General features: G+C 35.1%; 2 protein-coding genes across 4 annotated transcripts; both read left to right on the forward strand.

The window, feature by feature from the left end:
- Positions 1-7,584: 7,584 nt before the first annotated feature.
- LOC117324233 lies at positions 7,585-12,649 on the forward strand. Of its 2 annotated transcripts, none has more exons than XM_033879986.1 (2): positions 7,585-7,762; positions 7,956-12,649. In XM_033879986.1, exon 2 carries the CDS (start codon positions 8,052-8,054, stop codon positions 8,832-8,834), a length of 783 nt encoding a protein of 260 aa, XP_033735877.1. In that variant the 5' UTR covers positions 7,585-7,762; positions 7,956-8,051; the 3' UTR covers positions 8,835-12,649. The 2 variants fall into 2 exon arrangements, with proteins under 2 accessions (XP_033735877.1, XP_033735878.1); XM_033879987.1 differs by having other exon boundaries at positions 7,585-7,758.
- Positions 12,650-17,106: 4,457 nt separating this feature from the next.
- Positions 17,107-23,226, forward strand: LOC117324232 (putative ankyrin repeat protein RF_0381). Of its 2 annotated transcripts, none has more exons than XM_033879984.1 (3): positions 17,107-17,324; positions 20,209-20,359; positions 21,754-23,226. In XM_033879984.1, the coding sequence occupies exons 2-3, from the start codon at positions 20,227-20,229 to the stop codon at positions 22,563-22,565; spliced, it is 945 nt and encodes a 314-aa protein (XP_033735875.1). In that variant the 5' UTR covers positions 17,107-17,324; positions 20,209-20,226; the 3' UTR covers positions 22,566-23,226. The 2 variants fall into 2 exon arrangements, with proteins under 2 accessions (XP_033735875.1, XP_033735876.1); XM_033879985.1 differs by lacking the exon at positions 17,107-17,324 and adding an exon at positions 18,508-18,620.
- The last annotated feature ends 69 nt before the right edge of the window (positions 23,227-23,295 follow it).

Genomic DNA, 23,295 nt, shown 5'->3' on the forward strand with positions numbered 1-23,295 from the left:
TCGGTCGGTGAAGTATTCATCACAGTACATGTAGGTTGGTTTGTTGTCAATTATTTAAAAGTCGCATTCCTTTATTTATCATTAAAGTAAGGACACATTAAGTTGAACGTAGATATGTTAACCAAAAGTCAAACAATCCTCTACAATCTAAAATGCATGATTTATTAATTGTTCCAAATGACGTGAGTATACCGTTGATAGAGAGGTGTATATAGGCAAGCAAAAGACAGTAAAAAACAAGTAATACATATTGGTGTAATATATTTTGTATTTTATATTGATATTCTACCTATTACCCCTACCAAACAACAAACCTGCCAAATGAGGCATATTATTTGTGTCACGTGTGTGTGTGTTTTGGGGGGGGGGGGGGGGGGGGGTAGAGCATTTTTAGAGGGCTTCCAGTAAAAACCATAAACCAATCCGCCTACAGTCCCAGATCACCCCATGTTCTTACAGAGGCAATCGGGATAATGTCACCCTTGTAGTGTTGTAGCAATTGAGAGTCGTTCCAGATTTTTTTTTACATTTTCGTACAAATCTTCCACACAAACAACAACTTACTGTCATTATCATGCCTATCAATTTCAAGTGACATCAGCTATGGCCTTCTAACTATATCGCTAATGAAAACGGAGACAAATACCGTAATTATAAAAAAATCGTTTCGTATTTTTCATGTTAGGTGTTCTTACATATTTGTATAAAGATGTTAATTTTTAATGAGCAGATACTTTCCATCAGAAAGAAACTTGAGGTGTCGTAGAATATAAAAGCTGTTGTTACATACCATATTCAACAATGGTCACGATAGGATTGTTAAACCCTACACTCTGATTGGATGGTGTAGTTTCGAAAATCAATGTGTCGTCACAGAAGCCCGATATAAATTCTTGTTATTGTTCATCCTCATAATTTATATTGAAAGATAATAGATTATTATGTTATAAATATGCAGGTGTCTTTGCAAAAGGTGTTGCCATTGAATTAATGCGATTATTATTATTTAGTTGGTTTAAAGCTTAAATGATTTTCTTCGATAATATATGAAAAATACATACACTGTATATTGGTATTTGTAATTTGCGTTATTATTCCTAGCAATCATGTGTGTATGATACACGTTTAATTTCATTTGGGTAATGTAATGCACACATTGTTTTGCTTTAAGTAGAAGACATGATAAAATTTTCAAGTGAAAAAATCAGAATTTGTAATAAACTGTATGTGTTTGGAAACTGAGTTGATAAGATATGAGGATATGCAAAGTATTTCATTTCTTCCAATATATGTACAATATTAAGCGTCAACTCTAAGTTGCAACATTGTTCATGTCTAAAAAGCATTACTCTGTTTTGTACAACAGCCATGTTCGCTAGAACAATACGAAGATGATACTGTATACGAATATGATATACAAGGATGTTGCCTGCTAGTAAATTGTACTACTGGATGACCGTTGATGATTGTTATACCTTTACGTAGAACATCTATATCTATAACTATTTTATGAAGTATATGTAAATGTTAAGACTCTTTTAAAGATTGTTTGACTTACGGAGAATCACTGATTCGTTTAACTTATCTGAACAATTGTTATAAGTTGATTTTTATCATTTTAATGTGTTCATAGATCTGCATGATTTACATCAGTATGCGGTTCGGTTAATGTTTGTGTTGCATTGATAACATGCTTGTAGAATGCCAATAATAACATGCGCCAAACAAAGTGATATGTTGTCGCCAACTTATACTCTCACCTGTCACAATACTAGTGTGTTATAGTCAAAACAACCTGAAAATACATAGTATACATGTATTGGTATTATTTCATAAGATATATGAAATTTGTTAAGTTAATGTTTCGATGGTTCTTTTATCGACTTTTGGTATATGTTTGCAATGGATTACAACTATGTGTATAACAAACGATATCATGGGTAAGATGTTTTTTAGATTCGGCTGAGATTTCTATAGACCGCACCGTAAAACACAAGATTGCGAGCTGAGTGAGGGGTATCCTCGATAATGCAAGGGCTATCCTGTAATACAGTAATGTAATGTCAGGACCAGAACATAAGGTTCAGTCACTGCTATCTTGTGGATAAAACAAAACAAATTTGATTTTTGTGTATATCAAAACAATCTCGAGATCGTCATACCGTTAGCTTGGTTGTGACCACTGTGTATTCTACAATGTATGAGAATGGTAAGGGTTTTAATCCTGACACCAATTAAATACTTAGTCGTGTGCCTTCGATTATGTCATCACATAGAGAACGTAACCCTGGAATATCGAGGATGTGTGAGGGAAAGTGGTAATGTCAATGCTAGCTGTGATGGAGGTAGACTTTATGTTGTAATTGTTGTTCAATGTGGTACATTTTATTAGTAACTTACGTTATCCAAGTATATATAATTGTATTTCTTCTCTGTGCTAGTGCTGAATTTTGTTTTTATTTATACATAAGATGTATCACTTTTAGCATCATCAGTATTACAAATGTTCCAAAACTGTTTTCGTTAGACTTATTTTATTCACAAATCCTCCTCTATCCCGTTGTGTGGTTCATTGTCAGTTGATCTGCATGACATAGACCCATGGATATGTACAAAGAGTAAGTACGTTTACAATGCATGTAATAGTTATATAGTCCACAAGTAAATCATTGCTCCATTACAGGCTTAACATAATAACTATTATTTTGAAACGACCTATAATATTATTTTTCCTAAAGTAATTACATGTATTTTATTAAAATGGATAGGGAAGTTGATGGCTGTAAAGAGGGCGTCAACGTAAATCCGTTGTTTCTTTGAAACATTTTACAAACAACACTGGTCTTTACTAATATATTTAGAAATAGACACGTGCAGGTAGATTATTACCATGCCAATAATAACCAGATGTGTCTAACAAAATTTATGTATCATAAAATTGATTGCTGTTCCTAGGATATAGCCGTTTCTCTTCTGGATAATCGTTTACATTTTACTGGTCTTAAGTGCCGTTAACATCCTGTCTAGGAATTTTTCTTCATTAATGGCACCAGATACCTCTTGATTAGCTATGAACTATTTCTCGACTTAAAAAAATATTGCAAATGTTAGGACGAACTATATTCTGGATGAAACTGTAATAACGACCAAACACCGGGTTGACAATATGTTTCAGTTCAATAACATAGTTTTCCTCCAGACATTTGGCAATCCAAGTTCCATATGAGACTTGGCTATTCATGACGGGTAACAATTCCCTTGCAAAGGCCTTCGGCTTATCTTTCGAATACGACATGATTACCTGAACTTTTTGATCATGTATGTTTTTCTTTGTTGATAGTTATATACCGGCTTTTCCAAAACTATTTCATATTTCGCGGTTTATTTGATATTCAGGTTTAAGTCCCATGACGGATGTGGAAGGTTATTTATTAAGTTATAAAAAAAATCTGACAGACAGAGTTACTATATATACGTGTGATATGGGACCATTCAACGATAAGATATCCACCGTTTTATAATGCCTGCACACCCTCTGGTTTTAAATCACTGCACATTTATATAGATTACTCTTTCTTTCTCCTTAACGGCCTTATTTTCGCAGTAAACTTTCGTTTGTCTTTGTGTATGTCAAGAGGCCCTATTACCAACCCGTTAGGTGAATGGTCTCTCCGGATATCAGTACTTCTGGACGTAATTCTATTCTAATCTTTTAACTCCAGTTTCAAATCATACTTCTATAATTCTGTTCAATCCCGTAAGAGGTTTATCAATCACTTTTGTGGAGTTACCGTGTGACCTATTGGGATACATTATAACTACATTAAGATGGTGACGATGTGATATACTATTTCCACACTGAAAGCCGGTGAATTTGACACTGTTTTATGTTGAATGATCATGCTATCGACACTGAGCATCGTGCAGTTGTTTTCTGCTAATGGCCAAAAGTAGGCGGCGACAAAAAAAAATCTCAAAATATGTTAAAAGATGTCAAATTGTAGATGGGGTGGGGTAAAATATGAAATTTTAATATTGAATTTCAAAAGAACGTGAAGCACATTGTATATTCTGGAACCTGTCACTGTCAAAAGAATTAAAACGTGACAAGGGGTGTTACGATAAACCTCGGGAATTAAGGTTGATAGAGATTATATCATAAAAACAACTGGGAACTTTGCGAATAAACGAGGCAATAATATTCACAAATATACATATTTGCATGGAGACCCCTAAAGCATACAATGTAAATCAGACATGGTGCTCCAACAGAGTAAGTCTGCTTCATCGACGACACCCGTCAGTTAAGTCTAGTTGCAATCCGGGTTAAGTTGCAATCTGAAAAGTACCGACAAGCATCAAACACGCCTTACTTTATATCGCATAAGGAAATAATGTATTTCCAATTCTACCACGTTTGCTATGCAACGCCAGTTTTGATTTGTTTAAAACCGTGTATTATTTGCCAGTAATACACTCTCGTGTCAATAATACACACTCGTGAGTCGCGGCTGTTACACAATCTTTCTCCTCCAAAAGTGTGCATTTGTAAATAAACATGGCGGGGCAAAAACATTTAAACGTCGGAGACCGTGTATTTTACAATGGAGAAATTTGCCAGATTGTTAATTTCTATCCTCCCAGAGCAGACTTTGCTAAACAATATTTTGTAAGGTCAATTTCCACAGGCAACCTTTGGAGAGCATTTCTACATGAATTGCTGGCCGAAATCCCCGAAAGTTCTCGTAACGTTGCCGTCAACTGGCTTGGAATTGACGTCAGCGTTTGAATATTCATTAGCACGTGCGCTTTTTCGTTTCTTGTGAATTGTAACAGCCATGTAGCGACACATTTCCCGGGGTTTCGTTGTCGTTGTTCTATTGGAAAGAGGAAGATCTCGGAACTAAACAGTACATGGTAGCGTAGAAATATAATCAACTTTGACTCGTTTATTGTTGCAGGATATACAACTCAGACTCGGATATTTTACAATTATGATTAACAACTCAGGCCTGCGGCCTTCGTTATTAATTTAATTGCAAAATGTCCTCGTCCTCGTTGTATATCATGCAGCAATACACGAATCATCGTTAATTATTTCTTAAATAAGATCATGATGTGCAGCTCTCAAAACCTTTAGTTGTTAATGTCTCTTCATTAGTCGACATCTTTGACGGAAATCGTGACAATGAGAAATTAACAATTAGAGGAACAACTTAGTTGTAAGATTCTTTGTTGAATACATTGTAAGAAGATCGAGAAAGGTTGCTGATGTTGAATAGTCCGTAGTGACCTTGATTTCAAGTTCTTCATGGTATATCTAATCGACATGGTCAATACATTTTTGTTTTTGTATTTAAAGGAAACACGTCGTCCATATATCTATAGGTGACCAACAGAAGGATATAGTTCATTTCCACTGGTATGACATTAGCCTGTCGGAAGATTTGGTCACCCAACTCAACAAAGGCGTTGTCGATCAGTTATTTATGCGTGTTTCAAAACTTATTCTGCTTCAGATGTATTGGATGCTGGGTTGATTACGTCACAAGATAATTTATTCTGTCTGAAAATCATTAGTCCTTTGGCTAGTGCTTTTCAAACGTGCTTAAATATGAATAAACAAAACCACATAGGTTTACATGGTCTTTGAATTGAACGTCCAATCAATTCCTGTATGGATATTCGAAGTACCCATCGGCTTCTACTGCACTTGCCATACATAAAGGTCACCGTTGTAACCCATTTCTCATCTAGTGTCTACACTCACTGTATTATAATGGGATCAGGCGGAGGGTTATACAAGGATGGTGACGTGGTCAGATTATGATATTTCGGTGTGATGACACTGTATAAAATCTCCCTTTAGCCCAATCACCGTGAACATCGTATTTGGTTTTATCACAATATATGTCTAGGTATCTAGAATATTACTATGTATCATGTTAGGCTCGTGAGAATAATTTTTGGTTGACAAACTAATGCGTTGAATCTTATACTTACAGTGTAACCAACAGGAACAGCGTACCACAAAGATGAATGATAATCGTGATGTTGTCTCTGTTGTAAATGTACCATTCCTAGATTATAGTACAATGTATATCCCTGATTCTCGAACAAGTAATATATAATTTATTTGATATCCAAGCGCTTATTCACTATATCAGTGATATAATTCGTCCGCCTTATTTGAGAGGTAATAGTTTATAGTACTGAAGTTTTATGGTCAAAATAATAATATTTTTGAGAAGTATTGTAAACAATTATTTTGATGCAAGTTTTAGAGCGCAGTTGATTGTAAACATACTAGGATTGGTACACCCATAATGCACTAATATGAATTGATAAAAGTTTACAATTTGACATTGAAAAATGTGATTTAATTACAATACATTTGCATGTAATCTCCAGTTAAGCTAGGATATACATATGTACTGATGCATTATTTTGCACACATTTGAAGTATCAGGTCTCTTTTGACGTGGTTCCAACAATGAACTTATTTGTTTACTAATGAATTATGCGACAGGTGTTCAGAAGCAGATGTTGTGGTAGAGAACACATTAAATAATGTAATGCACATGTGATACGGCTAGAAACGGTGTGGGGTGGTGGTAAGGAGGAAATATATATGCATGGTAGTTTATGTCAGTGTTAATGATTTAATTGAGGCTTTGGTGTTCATTATCATATTCAAAACTAAACAACACGAAACTCAAACAACCAAGTTTTTCATTATTTTCCTTCCTTAGAATTCACCACAAAACATCACATTTGTGATAAACACAGGATCAATGTGTGAACGACATATTTGTCGCGCGTTATGTTGCAACACAACTGAAGTAATAAGTATGTACAATCAATAAATACAACACACACATTCAAAAATTATTATACACACAATCACACACAATCACACATACTCACACACATAATCACACACTCACACATACTCATATACATAATCACACACAGTAAATTAAAATCTTTTTTTTTTCGAATGGTGCAAATACTCTTTTTTATGTTTCATTTAGTTGTTTTTAATAAATGCATTCATTAATAACATAACCAATTAGATTAACGTAGCGATACGTGCAAATAGGTGTCTATATATATATACAAGGATGTTAATACACTGTATTTATGTTCCTGATGAAAGGTATACATGTATAATTATGTTAACGCATGGTAGTATGCTTCCAGAATGTCGCATTTTGTAGTCATTTGCATGTGTAGGAACTATACCTATAAACATAGGATTTTTCGGTTAACAAAGATATCGGAATATGTTTGACTACCTCCTGTGTCATGGTCAGTACTGGCCTAGTAAAAAAAAAGGCTGGACAATCCTACTCTCGATCTCCATTCCACCATACATGCAGATTCAATCAAACATTTTGTCAATACATAATTTGTTTTGAATGGATATATACTAATCTTTTAAACACACTCTATTACAAACGGTTATATTCTCGATAAACAGTTTGGTGCCACCGGTGAATTATAAATATACATTGATATCTAGCAGCCCGAACAGTATTAAATACATAAGCCTTTGGTATGCGCACTTAACTTACGTATGCATTACTTATAAACAGCTCACGGTGGTCAGGTGAACTTTGTCTTCTGCTGTAAAAGGATTTGGATGACTACGATATCAAATTGAACCTGTCGATTATTATTCCTTGGTTTTGTCTAGCAATGCGTACATTTTGGAAAGCATTATATTTTCCATGTGGACAAGACTAATCTGAAGCTGTAGGTAAGATGAACGTTGTTATTAAATGCTAAATATAATGGCCATTTATATCATACAGTATCTATCACAATCTGTTTATTATAGAGAAAGCGAGCTAACTTTTGTTTTAGACTTGTATCCATGTTGTGTAAACATTTTATATCGGACTGTTTGTTGTGGAACATCAGACGTCTCATACGCGTTTTACTTTTTACAGGTCACATACACAGCTATGCACGCAAAATTCCTCTCTCCATTCTGTGACGGTGGATAGCTTTAATTTGCCTTGCTTGTTTTGAAAGATTGCATCACCATGTCTGGTGATGTTCATAAGGTGTTACCAAAGCTTGGAGACAAACGTCTAGCATTGACAGGAAAAAAGTCACATCGTATCCGCAAATTAACATCGATTGTGAATGAAAAACTAAAAAGGAAATATAAACGGTATGAAAAAGTGGTTGATAAAGATGCTAAAAGCTTAGAATACAGGTCATGGCAAAATACCATGCCTATTAAAGACACAATGCTACGCATCAGAGGCGCACAGAAATGCCTGAAGAAACGGCGGGAATCTGTACTTCTGGAGGACGATCCCGAAAACAAAAAGTTCGGTATCTACGATGGCGTTTCTTTGGATGCCATGAAATATGAAATAGACAAAATCCATATGGAAGCTCATCCAAGGGTCAGACGTCTTCGGAAGGTCGAACGACTTTTAGAGAGCGGCAAACATGATGGTCGTCTCGCCAATTATGATGATATAAAACATGCCTTAGATGCGATCATACAAAGACCATCATTTATGCGTAAAAACGAGACATCCCTGACCATGGGTTTAAATGGTTTCCATGACTATATGCGGCCCGTAAGTGCCCATTCCTCTCCAGACGATTTCCCCGTTAACAAGAGGTCCCGTGATGCGCAATTGCGGCTTCCACCCATCGTTGCGAGCCGTGAAAACTCGAACCTCGGGGCAGGCTTTGACCGGATCAAGTCTATGTCACTACCGACCCTGTTTGGCGACGGGAGGGCTAATACATTTTCATACGACGCCGCCAAGTTTAAACGGAAATTCAGTAGTTTTCGTAATTACTGACCTGCCTTGTAATCGTACATGTAAACACATGTTTAGTATTAGGTTACCCGTGCATACAAACAGCTGAACATGAGGAAAATGTCCTGTTAATCAAACACATTCGAACAAGCCCGAAGACACCATTCAAAATGTGACGGTTACATTAGTGATGGATGGACAAAAAAAAAAAAAAAAAACAACATGTAACGATATTTCTCAAAATATCGATACCCTAGAATTCAAAGGAGATCAAATAAGAAGCGTGTCAATTATACACCGTAATGCTGTCCGACAGTACGAAGTAGTATGACTTCTCCGCAATAAGACATTTCAGTTCTAAAGAGCTCATCGATTACTTTCCCGCCAATATCTGCGCAAATACGTTGTATTGGACTATGTGTCGCTGATAATGTAAATATCCTTACATTTTGTATATGTACCAAAAAGTATATTTTTGCGCCTGAATTATTGTTTTCACAAATGTAAGTCCTTGAAACGACCATTGTGTTCTAATATATCTACTTTGTCAATGAGCTTGTAATTTTAACATAATTTGACATGTACTTGTATATATATTCTTTAAAACGTTAACATAAACATTGTATATTCTCTGGATTTATGATATATTCAAGTTCTTGTTATATATTCTTAACTACCACACAGCCATACAATATGACTATTTATTTCAGTTAAGACCAATACTGGACTGGTCATCGTTATGTATGACAGTGATGACTAGTCTTGTTCTGTTTAATTCTGTACTCATATTGTTTATGATTATGCCGATATTCGTTATGTTTATGCCATTATTGATACTAGTTATGTTAACGTAAATTTTACATTTATATTGATATAAATGTCGGTACTCCTTATGTATACATACTGTAATGCCGATAATCATAATACTTTTATGAAAGTCGATATGTTTAAACCGTTATATCTACCATGATATGAGTACACATTAAACTTATATTGCTTCCTGTTATTATCATGTTAATACAATGTTGGTTCCCATAATTATCGTGTTAATACAATGTTGGTTCCCATTATTATCATGTTAATACAATGTTGGTTCCAATTATTATCATGTTAGTACAATGTTGGTTCCAATTATTATCATGTTAATACAATGTTGGTTCCCATAATTATCGTGTTAATACAATGTTGGTTCCCATAATTATCGTGTTAATACAATGTTGGTTCCAATTATTATCATGTTAATACAATGTTCGTTCCCATTATTATCATGTTAATACAATGTTGGTTCCCATTATTATCATGTTAATACAATGTTGGTTCCCATAATTATCGTGTTAATACAATGTTGGTTCCAATTATTATCATGTTATTACAATGTTGGTTCCCATTATTATCATGTTAATACAATGTTGGTTCCCATAATTATCATGTTAATACAATGTTGGTTCCAATTATTATCATGTTAATACAATGTTGGTTCCCATTATTATCATGTTAATACAATGTTGGTTCCCATTATTATCGTGTTATTACAATGTTGGTTCCCATTATTATGGTGTTAATACAATGTTGGTTCCAATTATTATCGTGTTAATACAATTTTGGTTTCCATTATTATCATGTTAATACAATGTTGGTTCCCATTATTATCATGTTAATACAATGTTGGTTCCCATTATTATCATGTTAATACAATGTTGGTTCCTATTATTATCATGTTAATACATTGTTGGTTCCAATTATTATCGTGTTAATACAATGTTGGTTCCCATTGTTATCATGTTAATACAATGTTGGTTCCCATTATTATCGTGCTAATACAATGTTGGTTCCCATTATTATCATGTTAATACAATGTTGGTTCCCATTATCATTGTGTTAATACACTGTTGGTTCCCATAATTATCATGTTAATACAATGTTGGTTCCCATTGTTATCATGTTAATACAATGTTGGTTCCCATAATTATCGTGTTAATACAATGTTGGTTCCCATTATTATCGTGTTAATACAATGTTGGTTCCCATTATTATCGTGCTAATACAATGTTGGTTCCCATTATTATCATGTTAATACAATGTTGGTTCCCATTATCATTGTGTTAATACACTGTTGGTTCCCATAATTATCATGTTAATACAATGTTGGTTCCCATTGTTATCATGTTAATACAATGTTGGTTCCCATAATTATCGTGTTAATACAATGTTGGTTCCCATTATTATCATGTTAATACAATGTTGGTTCCCATTATTATCGTGTTAATACAATGTTGGTTCCCATTATCATCGTATTAATACAATGTTGGTTCCCATAATTATCATGTTAATACAATGTTGGTACCCATTGTTATCATGTTAATACAATGTTGATTCCCATTGTTATCATGTTAATACAATGTTGGTTCCCATTATTATCATGTTAATACAATGTTGGTTCCCATTGTTATCATGTTAATACAATGTTGGTTCCCATTATTATCATGTTAATACAATGTTGGTTCCCATTGTTATCATGTTAATACAATGTTGGTTCCCATTATTATCATGTTAATACAATGTTGGTTCCCATAATTATCGTGTTAATACAATGTTGGTTCCCATTATTATCGTGTTAATACAATGTTTGTTTCCATTGTTATCTTGTTAATACAATGTTGGTTCCCATTGTTATCATGTTAATACAATGTTGGTTCCCATAATTATCATATTAATACAATGTTGATACCCATTGTTATCATGTTAATACAATGTTGATTCCCATTATTATCATGTTAATACAATGCTGGTTCCCATTATTATCATGGTAATACAATGTTGGTTCCCATTGTTATCGTGTTAATACAATGTTGGTTCCCATTATTATCGTGTTAATACAATGTTGGTTCCCATTGTTATCATGTTAATACAATGTTGGTTCCCATTATCATCGTGTTAATACAATGTTGGTTCCCATTATTATCATGTTAATACAATGTTGGTTCCCATTGTTATCATGTTAATACAATGTTGGTTCCCATTGTTATCATGTTAATACAATGTTGGTTCCCATTATTATCGTGTTAATACAATGTTGGTTCTCATAATTATCATGTTATACTTATATTAAAGTCTGTTCCATTGATGCTGATCAAAATAGCTATGCACTTTGTATTTATCTTGAAGTCGGTGCCCATTCTGACGACATCATTTATGTTCATCCTATCGAAGGGTATGTTTACGTCGTGGTGCCGGTAACATTTTCATGTTTGTGTACATGTTGTTAAGTTTGCCAGCACTCAACTGATTTACCAATACTGAACAATAATATAACAACATCCACAAAATAAGTATTACTAGGTTCTTTATAAGGTGATGGCGATCTTGTGTGTTTTAACCCATTATCTCAATGCCAGTGACAAACAGGTTTTCGGGATGATGGTAAATAAAAGGAATGTGTTCGGTTAGATGGATGAAATACCATAACTGAGTGTGTTGATCATGGTTATATCAGAACCATTCCTTTATAGGATAGTATATTGGATACAAAATAGTGTGCCTAAGGTACAAACGATCTGGAATACATACCCTATGATCGAACTGCTTGCTGATTTTATTTTCTCAAAGAAAATATTTAGGGGATATAACTTGTCGGAAAACCAGATATAATTCTTAAGGCATTATACATTTTATGAGTGTAACTAATTGGCTGGATTTTAAATTGTATTGTAGTTCATATCTTCATTAGAAGATAGTCTGTATAATATAAATATTATTCACATTGCAATTTCTCGACATCGGAACAAATCAAGATTTATTTTAGGATCTGCCGTTAAATATAAAAGTGTTTTTAAATTAAATTCTTAGTATTAACCGTTATCAAATCTTACGTCATTATTCCAACTGTAAGAAGCACACTTAAAAACATGTATCTGTAATCATTATCATATTGTATGTACACAGTACAACTACGACAGGAAATCAAGACAATTACATTGTATATACAGTTTCTGTATAATCTACCATAAGCTCTGGCTTGAAAGAGTACATTTTTGTAGGGGCCGCGGTGGCCGAGTGGTTAAGGTGTACCGACACTTTATCACTAGCCCTCCACCACTGGGTTGCGAGTTCGAAACCTACGTTGGGCAGTTGCCAGGTACTGACCGTAGGCCGGTGGTTTTTCTCCGGGTACTCCGGCTTTCCTCCACCTCTAAAACCTGGCACGTCCTTAAATGACCCTGGATGTTAAAAGGACGTTAAACAAAAACAAACCAAAAGTACATTTTTGTATATTTGTAGTTCACTCGCAGTTTTTGTCAAAATGTTAATTTAACCATTTTTACGTTTTATTATGTTATTTTTATAGCACCTTACATTTGTGAAACTTGTGACTTTGATAATTCAAAGGTACATAAACAATCTGCTTAATGTGTATTATCAGTAAATATATAATTTCTTATATAATATTTTGTTTACACTACGTAAATGTAATCAACATTAATGCAAAGATAAGAAAATAACATACACATATTAAGCTTTTAATTACTAATTGTATCTTAAATTGTTTGGTATTAATGCTGTTGTTTGTCAGATTGACATGCTGACGTACACGTATACTTACCTTAGAAATATACTTGGCATTAATAAGGAATCCCCTGATACACAGTCCTCGTAATCTATATGAGCGTTAATCGTCAGGAGGTAAAACGGCTGAAGTGTTCTACTTACAACAGATTAGGATTAATGCTAATGTTATTATTCTGTGATCATTTAAATACAAATTATATATCACAGGATTATATTTACAGGTGAGATATTTTTGGATATTACTATTTCTGTTTCATTAAAAACTGTTATGATATTAATAACTAAAATAAGATTTGATTTGAATTTATATTGGGGACATATCTGTAAGGCGTACAAGTGCTTATCATAAATGGTTCTTAATGTAAACTTTTGAATATACGTCACATTAAACATGGACTCGCACATTTTACCCCGAACACCACTGAAGGGAATTGAAGGACGGTTACAGTTTCACATCATTGTAAGGCATATCACAACATTCATATTCCAATGTTTATTTCCTGTTTTGTTAAGGTTTAACAAGGATGTCATATTTACCAATGATACATTTTCGTCTTTTTTTTCCCTAGGGAAATACGAGGTATCTAATTATTATCACAATCTGTCTTGATATTGGTTAATGATAACATAACCAGTGTACTGGTGTTTTATATCGTACTCGGTGATCGTTCAATCAAACCTCTTTTTATTACAATGTGAAAAAATATCACAAAACAGGTTAAGTTTGTATTAGTGTTCGGTTACCATGGGTATTTGCATCTAACATAGCATTCTTGTTCTTATGACGAATACATGTTACTATTCACGAAAAAAAAAGAAAAAGGAAAGAAATTTCGTGAAAATAAACACAAATCATGGATTTGATTTTAACACATTCATCAATATATTCCAGCATTATAATATTCATCGGATTTTCGTGACATTAAAAATACACCTAATACAGTGACGTGAGACAAAATGAGATGAGTTATGTGAGAGTTATGACGTGACATATTTCTGTTTAGTTTGGAAAGGTTAGATAGTGACAAGGCAGAGCAAATGGAAATATGAAGTAGCATGATCACATTATTGTTCAATATTTATGATTGATGAGAGCTAGGTACCATAATTCACAACAGGATTCTCTCCACCTATGACATACACAAATTATCAACGGTGTCCATAATGCTTTATACGCCACTGGTCATCCACCCATGAGTTTCGGGGCCAGGCATGGGTACATACATGTAATTCAGATGTTCAAAATTAAGACAGTAATAAAACGAAGAATTGGTTTAATATTGCAGTGCTTGTAGAATAAAATGAAATGCATGACTATAAACTATAATGGATAATTTATATAATCTTTCAACGGACTCGTTAAATACCCTTAGAATTTCCATTTTCTTTGGGAATTATATACGGTACATCTAACATATGATTTAAATGAGCAAGTAGTAAAATCTTAACTCGTTCGCCATAATATACTTGTCCTTACCTTATCATTCTACAATTGAAGATACATTATATACAACTAATGTACAAACAATATGATAGATACTACAGGGGATAGGGCGACCGTAGGGAAACATGCTGACATAAAGGAACAGTCGAAGGATTTCCATATGTAGGAGGAACACCATACCCTTACTATATCAATCGATATCTTTATCTAACTGCATACCACTACATACTTGTCAGCTGGTACAGTGACCACTACATACTTGTGAGCTGGTACAATGTATCACTACATACTTGTCAGCTGGTACAGTGTACCACTACATACTTGTGAGCTGGTACAGTGACCACTACATACTTGTCAACTGGTACAGTGACCACTACATACTTGTCAGCTGGTACAGTGACCACTACATACTTGTCAGCTGGTACAGTGACCACTACATACATGTCAACTGGTACAGTGACCACTACATACTTGTCAGTGGGTACAGTGACCACTACATACTTGTGAGCTGGTACAGTGACCACTACATACTTGTCAGTTGGTACAGTGTACCACTACATACTTGTGAGCTGGTACAGTGACCACTACATACTTGTCAGTTGGTACAGTGTACCACTACATACTTGTGAGCTGGTACAGTGACCACAGTATGTACAGTGTACCACTACATACTTGTGAGCTGGTACAGTGTACCACTACATACTTGTCAGTTGGTACAGTGTACCACTACATACTTGTCAGTTGGTACAGTGTACCACTACATACTTGTCAGTTGGTACAGTGTACCACTACATACTTGTCAACTGGTACAGTGTACCACTACATACTTGTCAGTTGGTACAGTGTACCACTACATACTTGTCAGTTGGTACAGTGTACCACTACATACTTGTCAACTGGTACAGTGTACCACTACATACTTGTCAGTTGGTACAGTGTACCACTACATACTTGTCAGTTGGTACAGTGTACCACTACATACTTGTCAGTTGGTACAGTGACCACTACATTCTTGTGAGCTGGTACAGTGACCACTACATACTTGTCAGCTGGTACAGTGACCACTACATACTTGTGAGCTGGTACAGTGACCACTACATACTTGTCAGTTGGTACAGTGACCACTACATACTTGTCAACTGGTACAGTGACCACTACATACTTGTCAACTGGTACAGTGACCACTACATACTTGTCAACTGGTACAGTGACCACTACATACTTGTGAGCTGGTACAGTGTACCACTACATACTTGTCAGTTGGTACAGTGACCACTACATACTTGTCAACTGGTACAGTGACCACTACATACTTGTGAGCTGGTACAGTGACCACTACACACTTGTCAGCTGGTACAGTGTACCACTACATACTTGTCAACTGGTACAGTGTACCACTACATACTATACTATAATGAGTCTTCTTACTTGGATGGTACTTTTATTAAAGTATACGTGCATCATACATACATATAGCATACATAGGTATACATCTGTACATGTATCGGTACTGGCCTGTCCCGGGCGAAAGCCCAACCCAGGACTTAGTGTCCAGTCATGGCTCCCTGGAAACCGACTGTATAAAATAGTAACATCTAATCTTTTATAGTCCTAAGTCCTAGGTATGAGTATATATGATTGATTGATACATGATAATACGGAAGACGGCTGTCATATAGCCTGAGACAATATTAGATAACCATGTACAACATGTACCATTAATATCAGATCAACTACGTCAACAGGTAAACAGAGTTGGTGCCAAAGGGCAAATGTGTTATATAGAAATACAGATCTAGGAATATTTTTAGATATAAAATCTGATATATATCTTTAACTAAATTTTAAAATAATTTATTATATTTCAATACTTGTCAGTTGGTACAGTGACCACAACATACTTGTGAGCTGGTACAGTGTACCACTACATACTTGTCAGCTTGTGCCGCTTCATACCCTACTCATCTTCTAAACTGTGCCTCTAAGTCTTTGGTACGTCGGTATCTGGTATCCAAACTGACGATATATACACAGGAACAGATCTACTAATACAGTATTACCATCTAATGCAGATTTCTGTTGTGATCTTGAGATACCGATAATGGTAAAATTGGAATGCTTAATAAAGACGAAAACTTCCTTATCATATAAGATTTCTACCTGTGAACACATTTTTCTGTTTTATATTTAACAACTGTGTACATTACGTTTACGTACTTGATTAAATCAACCTATGTCACCACTTGAGTTATTTATACACGTGTGTGGAGACATATGATAAATGATAATATAAAAACGTCAGTCGCCTGCCGCTAGTACGGAGTGAGGACACACAGTAGGACTGTGGCTGGGAGATTAACATGGTACCGGAGTGTGAAGTGCACATGATCGGAGTTTAAACTGAAAGACATGAGCTGGAAGTAAGAACCAAGGACGTCATCAATGTTCGAAGTACGAAATGGCAAAGAGTACAAGTGTATGTAACACCGTGAATCCGGACTCTGTCGCTTAGCAGCTTCTGGGTACGTTCTTCAGGAGAAAAAATAATAATGCATGTGTAGACGTATGTCTCTGTGTATACGTATGTCTCTGTGTATACGTATGTCTCTGTGTATACGTATGTCTCTGTGTATACGTATGTCTCTGTGTATACGTATGTCTCTGTGTATACGTATGTCTCTGTGTATACGTATGTCTCTGTGTTAAAACATATACGTACTTAACATAAGGTAAGGTTTAAGTAAGAAACAACTATTATTATTTTTAAAACACGAGCAGTCTCTCCAGCCTTCTACTGGAACCTGTATCCCCAGTACACAGGTATATCTGCTACCTAAATTATTAGAAACTGTCACAGCGTGTCTCGTGTAAGACAAGGAATCCAGATGAGAGATTGATATATAACATTATAATATACATTAATAGTGAAATGCCAGATAGGATTTGACACACTGGTTGTGAATAGATGAACAGTGTGACGCCAAAGTTTCTTTATATAGTGTAGCTTACAGTGAACTAATAAATGAATACCGAATTAAAAGATACACTGATTAGATCCTCATATTTCATTGTAAACTCGAGGTATCTGTGTTATTGGGGTTGGTCGCTAGGATGACGAAGGCAGGGGATTCTCACGGCTGTTGTTGTGTACCTTTATGTTAAATACTTTTTGTAAGAAGGTTATTACGAGTCCAAATGTGACGTGTATATCTTTGTCAGGTTGATTAACGGCGTGCACTACCTAATTTAGCTTAAGGTAAAATGCTTGCATTTTAATTAGTTACATACATACATACATATATTTATATGTACAGGCCGCTAATATCCGTTGTCTCCACCACCACCATCACGTATCATTTGAAATCAGACTCCTTCACTTGATCATGTGTTGGTCATAAAATGGCATTCCAGCACACTTCTGGATTCTGAACGTCTCGTGTTACAGTCAAACAAAACTCAATTATATAGCTATAAAGGATACTATTCATTGTGTGTACCTGTAACGTGCACCATTGTTATAAGGAATTAAGGATGACATAGATTACACCTTAGCAAGAAAGGGACATCGAGGCAGTGTTGCGTGTCACCTTTATTTAAAACATATATAGAGTATATATATTTACCACGCGTATGTTTGCCCTGGGTTAAACAGTATAAGCAGTACTGTTTTACATCATTACGAGAAAACCGCTGTACAGGTACATGTTTATCTTACTTTGCTATGAGAGCCACCGCCATATTCAGGCCAGCATACATTACCGTACTTTAACGCGTTATACGTTAGTATCCTCCAGACACACACCTAACTCTAAACTAAGGTAAGTGGATGCTTTCTTAACACATGTCATCCTAAACTTTCCGTCATAACTAATGCTAATCAGTAACCAATCAAGTAAAACGTGACGGCTGGTATAATATGTACTTACGTTTTCCGTTTTTAATGTATTGCTGTTAAAAAAGGTAACTGCTATATGGATAATATACAGCTGGTTGATCAATCTCGCCCAATGTATATCGAGGTCACTTTTATAAGACTATAAACATCTACACTGATGTCACTTAATAACACTATATACATCTACACTGGTGTCATTTATATAAAACTAGTATACATCTACACTGAGGTCATTTATATCACATTATATACATCTACACTGATGTCATTTATATCACATTATATACATCTACACTGTTGTCATTTATATCACATTATATACATCTACACTGATGTCATTTATATCACATTATATACATCTACACTGTTGTCATTTATATCACATTATATACATCTACACTGATGTCATTTTATATCACATTATATACATCTACACTGTTGTCATTTATATCACATTATATACATCTACACTGTTGTCATTTTATCACATTATATACATCTACAACTGATGTCATTTTATATCAACATTATATACATCTACACTGTTGGTCATTTATATCACATTATATACATCTACACTGTTGTCATTAGATCACATTATATACATCTACACTGATGTCATTTATATCACATTATATACATCTACACTGTTGTCATTTATATCACATTATATACATCTACACTGTTGTCATTTATATCACATTATATACATCTACACTGGTGTCATTTATATCACATTATATACATCAACACTGGTGTCATTTATATCACATTATATACATCAACACTGGTGTCATTTATATCACATTATATACATCTACACTGATGTCATTTATATAAAACTAGTATACATCTACACTGATGTCATTTATATAAAACTAGTATACATCTACACTGATGTCATTTATATAACACTATATACATCTACACTGATGTCATTTATATCACATTATATACATCTACACTGAGGTCATTTATATCACATTATATACATCTACACTGATGTTATTTATATCATATTATATACATCAACACTGTTGTCATTTATATCACATAAAATACCTCTACACTGTTGTCATTTATATCACATAAAATACATCTACACTGATGTTATTTATATCATATTATATAAATAAAATTCACACATTCATAAAACATGAACTTCATAAAGACGCGAAGAGGACTAAAAAAAAAGAAAGAAAAGAAAACATTATTGTATCAAACATGATAAAATCATGTGATATTTATCTTTTAAAATAACCTTGCTCTATTTTAATAGTATGGTATAAATGTAATAATTTTTATAGTAATGTAACGCCGGAAATATAGTTACATTTAACTATGAATGTGTTAAAAACATTTGCATGTATCACTTACATATAAGTATGATGTGTTATCATTGAATATGGATGTCATTGCGCTTTCAGTGATACTGACATAATAACATTACCTATCGGCTGGCATATACTTTCTCATCTGTGTTGATTCATTTGAAATATTTTCCTCTGAAGACAAAGAAGATACTGAAGATGGAGGATCCGTCCGGGCGACTGGAAGTTGAGGATTACAAACTCCTGAAGGACGATGCTGATGACGTCATGTTATTCAACGACCTGTATCGGCTTAAACTGTATCAGGGCAATGACGTCACCCTTGAACCAGGTATCTACCTCGTTCAAACATAAATATTTCAATTTCTACTCAAGTTTGACTCAATGAAACTACCAAACTTAATCTGTTTCATTTGCTCATGAATTTGACCAGATTAACACTGATCAGTGCGTATGAATACATGGTTAAAATCCTTCTGCGGAACGATTTCACTTTTTCTACATTGTTGTTATAAACATGGAATAATTATTAAAATTATCAAATTTATAATATATTCTTGTATTCTATGAAAGACCAGATATGCTAGATACTTCTATTTTGACAAAATAATGCTATTTTCAATCCTAAAATTGCGGACTATTTTACTCGACCGACACAATCCGGAACTCCAAGGGCTTTTCCGCAATTGGACTTGCACAAGCTTCGAGACATCAATATCTAGACCGACTTTTTTATTCGAAAAAAACAACAACAATTGAAATATAAGGATTGAATCTTGATTTGGTCGATTTCATGGGGTCATGAATTGAGTTGCTCTTGAGACAAATTCAACATGAACTGCTTCGCAGTTCATTAAATTTGTCTCAAGAGCAACTCAATTCATGACCCCATGAAAACGACCAAATCAAGATTCAGTCCTCAAATGCCGAGTGTTCATTTATCCTAATAGAACCGCACTTTCAGACGGATGTCTGTTGGAGGGGTAACATACAATGAGAGTTATGTCATATTGTCATATTGTCGCAATCAACGAATCAAAAAATGTCAGAACAAACCTATTATTTTAAATTCTAGAATGGGATTCAAATAATGAGTCCCGATTGCCAATTAGTGGTTCAGGAAACCCTGACAAAATATGGTTTATAAGGAAATAAGAGAGAAGCTCAAAGAGTGCGCACGCATTATATTTTTCCAGACTTTTTAGGGTTACTATAGTATTGTCACATGATATACTTCAGAGGTGGAAATGAATAATAATGAGTTTAAGGCGTCTGAAGACGTTTTGATCAATCATTTCAATTTTCCTTCCAAATGAAGGAACGTATCTCATTTCAAACTGTAAGAACGCCTCGTTTTGATGGTTTGTTTGTTTGTTTTTGTTTAACGTCCTATTAACAGCCAGGGTCATTTAAGGACGTGCCAGGTTTTGGAGGTGGAGGAAAGCCGGAGTACCCGGAGAAAAACCACCGGCCTACGGTCAGTACCTGGCAACTGCCCCACGTAGGTTTCGAACTCGCAACCCAGTGGTGGAGGGCTAGTGATAAAGTGTCGGTACACCTTAACCACTCGGCCACCGCGTCCCCTCGTTTTGATAGCTTACTGTTCCGTGAAGGTTAAATGTCAGTACAAAACTTTATTTTTTTGTTTTTTTGTTTTGTTTTGTTTTTGTTCATATCTGCCCCTTCAGTTATTGTAATGATTACAATGTGTGGCTATCTTTCCAGGTTGGCAAAAGAGGGCGTTTACTGTACCCGAAATACATAGAGCGGCATTCACCGGCGATATAAAGGAGTTATCACATCTGGCAAAGCACAAAGGTGATGTCAACCTGCAAATCAAGGACGGACCAAAGATACTACAATGCTTTGACAACTTCGAGAAGAACTACGTTGGCTTTTTCGTTGGAACTACACCTTTGATGGTGGCTAGCGAGCGTGGAGATAATAAAGCTGTGAGAATACTCCTCCAGAGCGGCGCACTCGTCAACACAGCTGACAGTGTTGGACTCACCGCATTTGCCTGGGCATGCTCATCAAATCGGAAGTCGACATGTGAGTTGCTGCTGTCAAATCGTGCGATGATCGACCTGAGAGAAGACCGCTATGGAATGTCACCATTGTTGTTAGCCAGTCGCCGTAATTTGACAGGTATGACGAAGTGGTTGTTGATTCGAGGTGCAAACGTCCACTCGCGTGATTCTCATGGAATGTCCGCTCTCCATTTTGCAGCATGGAACTATAACATACCATTGATGGAATGTTTGGTTGATCATGGCGCCATGCTTAATACCAAGGACCGGTCTGGAAAAACACCTCTTCATCTACTTACATCCGAGGACAGTGTTTTCGAGCCCAGGGAGCTGGACGATGGAATAAACGAACTGGAAAAAGCAAGTATTATGCTGCTTCTAGAACGAAATTACCAACTAGATCAACAGGGAGTTCGTATCGTATTAGACATTACACCGATCAATACCTCGAGGTTCTGGTCAACTGCCTTCTTTGGAGGAGTATTTTGCTCTTCAAAAACTTGTTAATTTAGGAGCTAATGTTAATGTACAAGACAAAGCTGGACGTACACCACTGCATCTTGTTGCATCGCGTCTCCCGAAGGCAGTTGTTGTTCAGGGATACGTTATTTGCACTGCGCCAAAATTAAATCAGTCTCTTCTTGTGCAAATTACAATGCTTCAGCGATTTGGCGCGAAAATAGACAGGGCTGATCTTGAAGGACAAACAGCAATCGATCTCTGTATTCAAGGTGAAAATTGGGTGGCAGTAAAATTGCTTAAGAAATATTCAGATAATGGAAAAGATGTTCCAAATCAAAAGAAAATAGATAAAGACATTTGGAGAAAAGGCATGCAATATTGTGAAAAAGAAACGGAATTGGAAGTTGCGATAGAGAAGCTGACAGATGACATATTTGACAACTGTGCACTGACGCCAACACAACACATGAGGGCCGACCTCGTGGCCACGGCACGCAGGGAGTTGCACGTGTTTCTAACTGACACTGTTCCGAACGGTCTCCGTGCTTGGTTCCTGTAATGGTTACCATATAACTTTTTTCTAAAAGAGTGTTGATCGTATACATATGGGTGTAAAACTAAAATTATGTATATGCTTATATATGCAAAATCACACAGTGATGGCGGTTGCTAAGGCTGAAGTAAGAATTGTATAAAGATCGCAATATACAACCATGGTGCTCCTTGACTGAAATCTATTTATATAAATAATTTTGTAAATGTTTACATGAATGTG

The sequence above is a fragment of the Pecten maximus genome, chromosome 3, assembly GCF_902652985.1.
Source record: "Pecten maximus chromosome 3, xPecMax1.1, whole genome shotgun sequence".
Classification (NCBI taxonomy): domain Eukaryota; kingdom Metazoa; phylum Mollusca; class Bivalvia; order Pectinida; family Pectinidae; genus Pecten; species Pecten maximus.

Excerpts from the sequence above, each read along its gene's own strand:
- LOC117324233 (XM_033879986.1), top strand. The coding sequence starts at position 8,052 with ATGTCTGGTGATGTTCATAAGGTGTTACCAAAGCTTGGAGACAAACGT.
- LOC117324232 (XM_033879984.1), top strand. The coding sequence starts at position 20,227 with ATGGAGGATCCGTCCGGGCGACTGGAAGTTGAGGATTACAAACTCCTG. Across the intron at positions 20,360-21,753 it reads TGACGTCACCCTTGAACCAG|GTTGGCAAAAGAGGGCGTTT; the intron begins GTATCTACCTCG and ends CTATCTTTCCAG.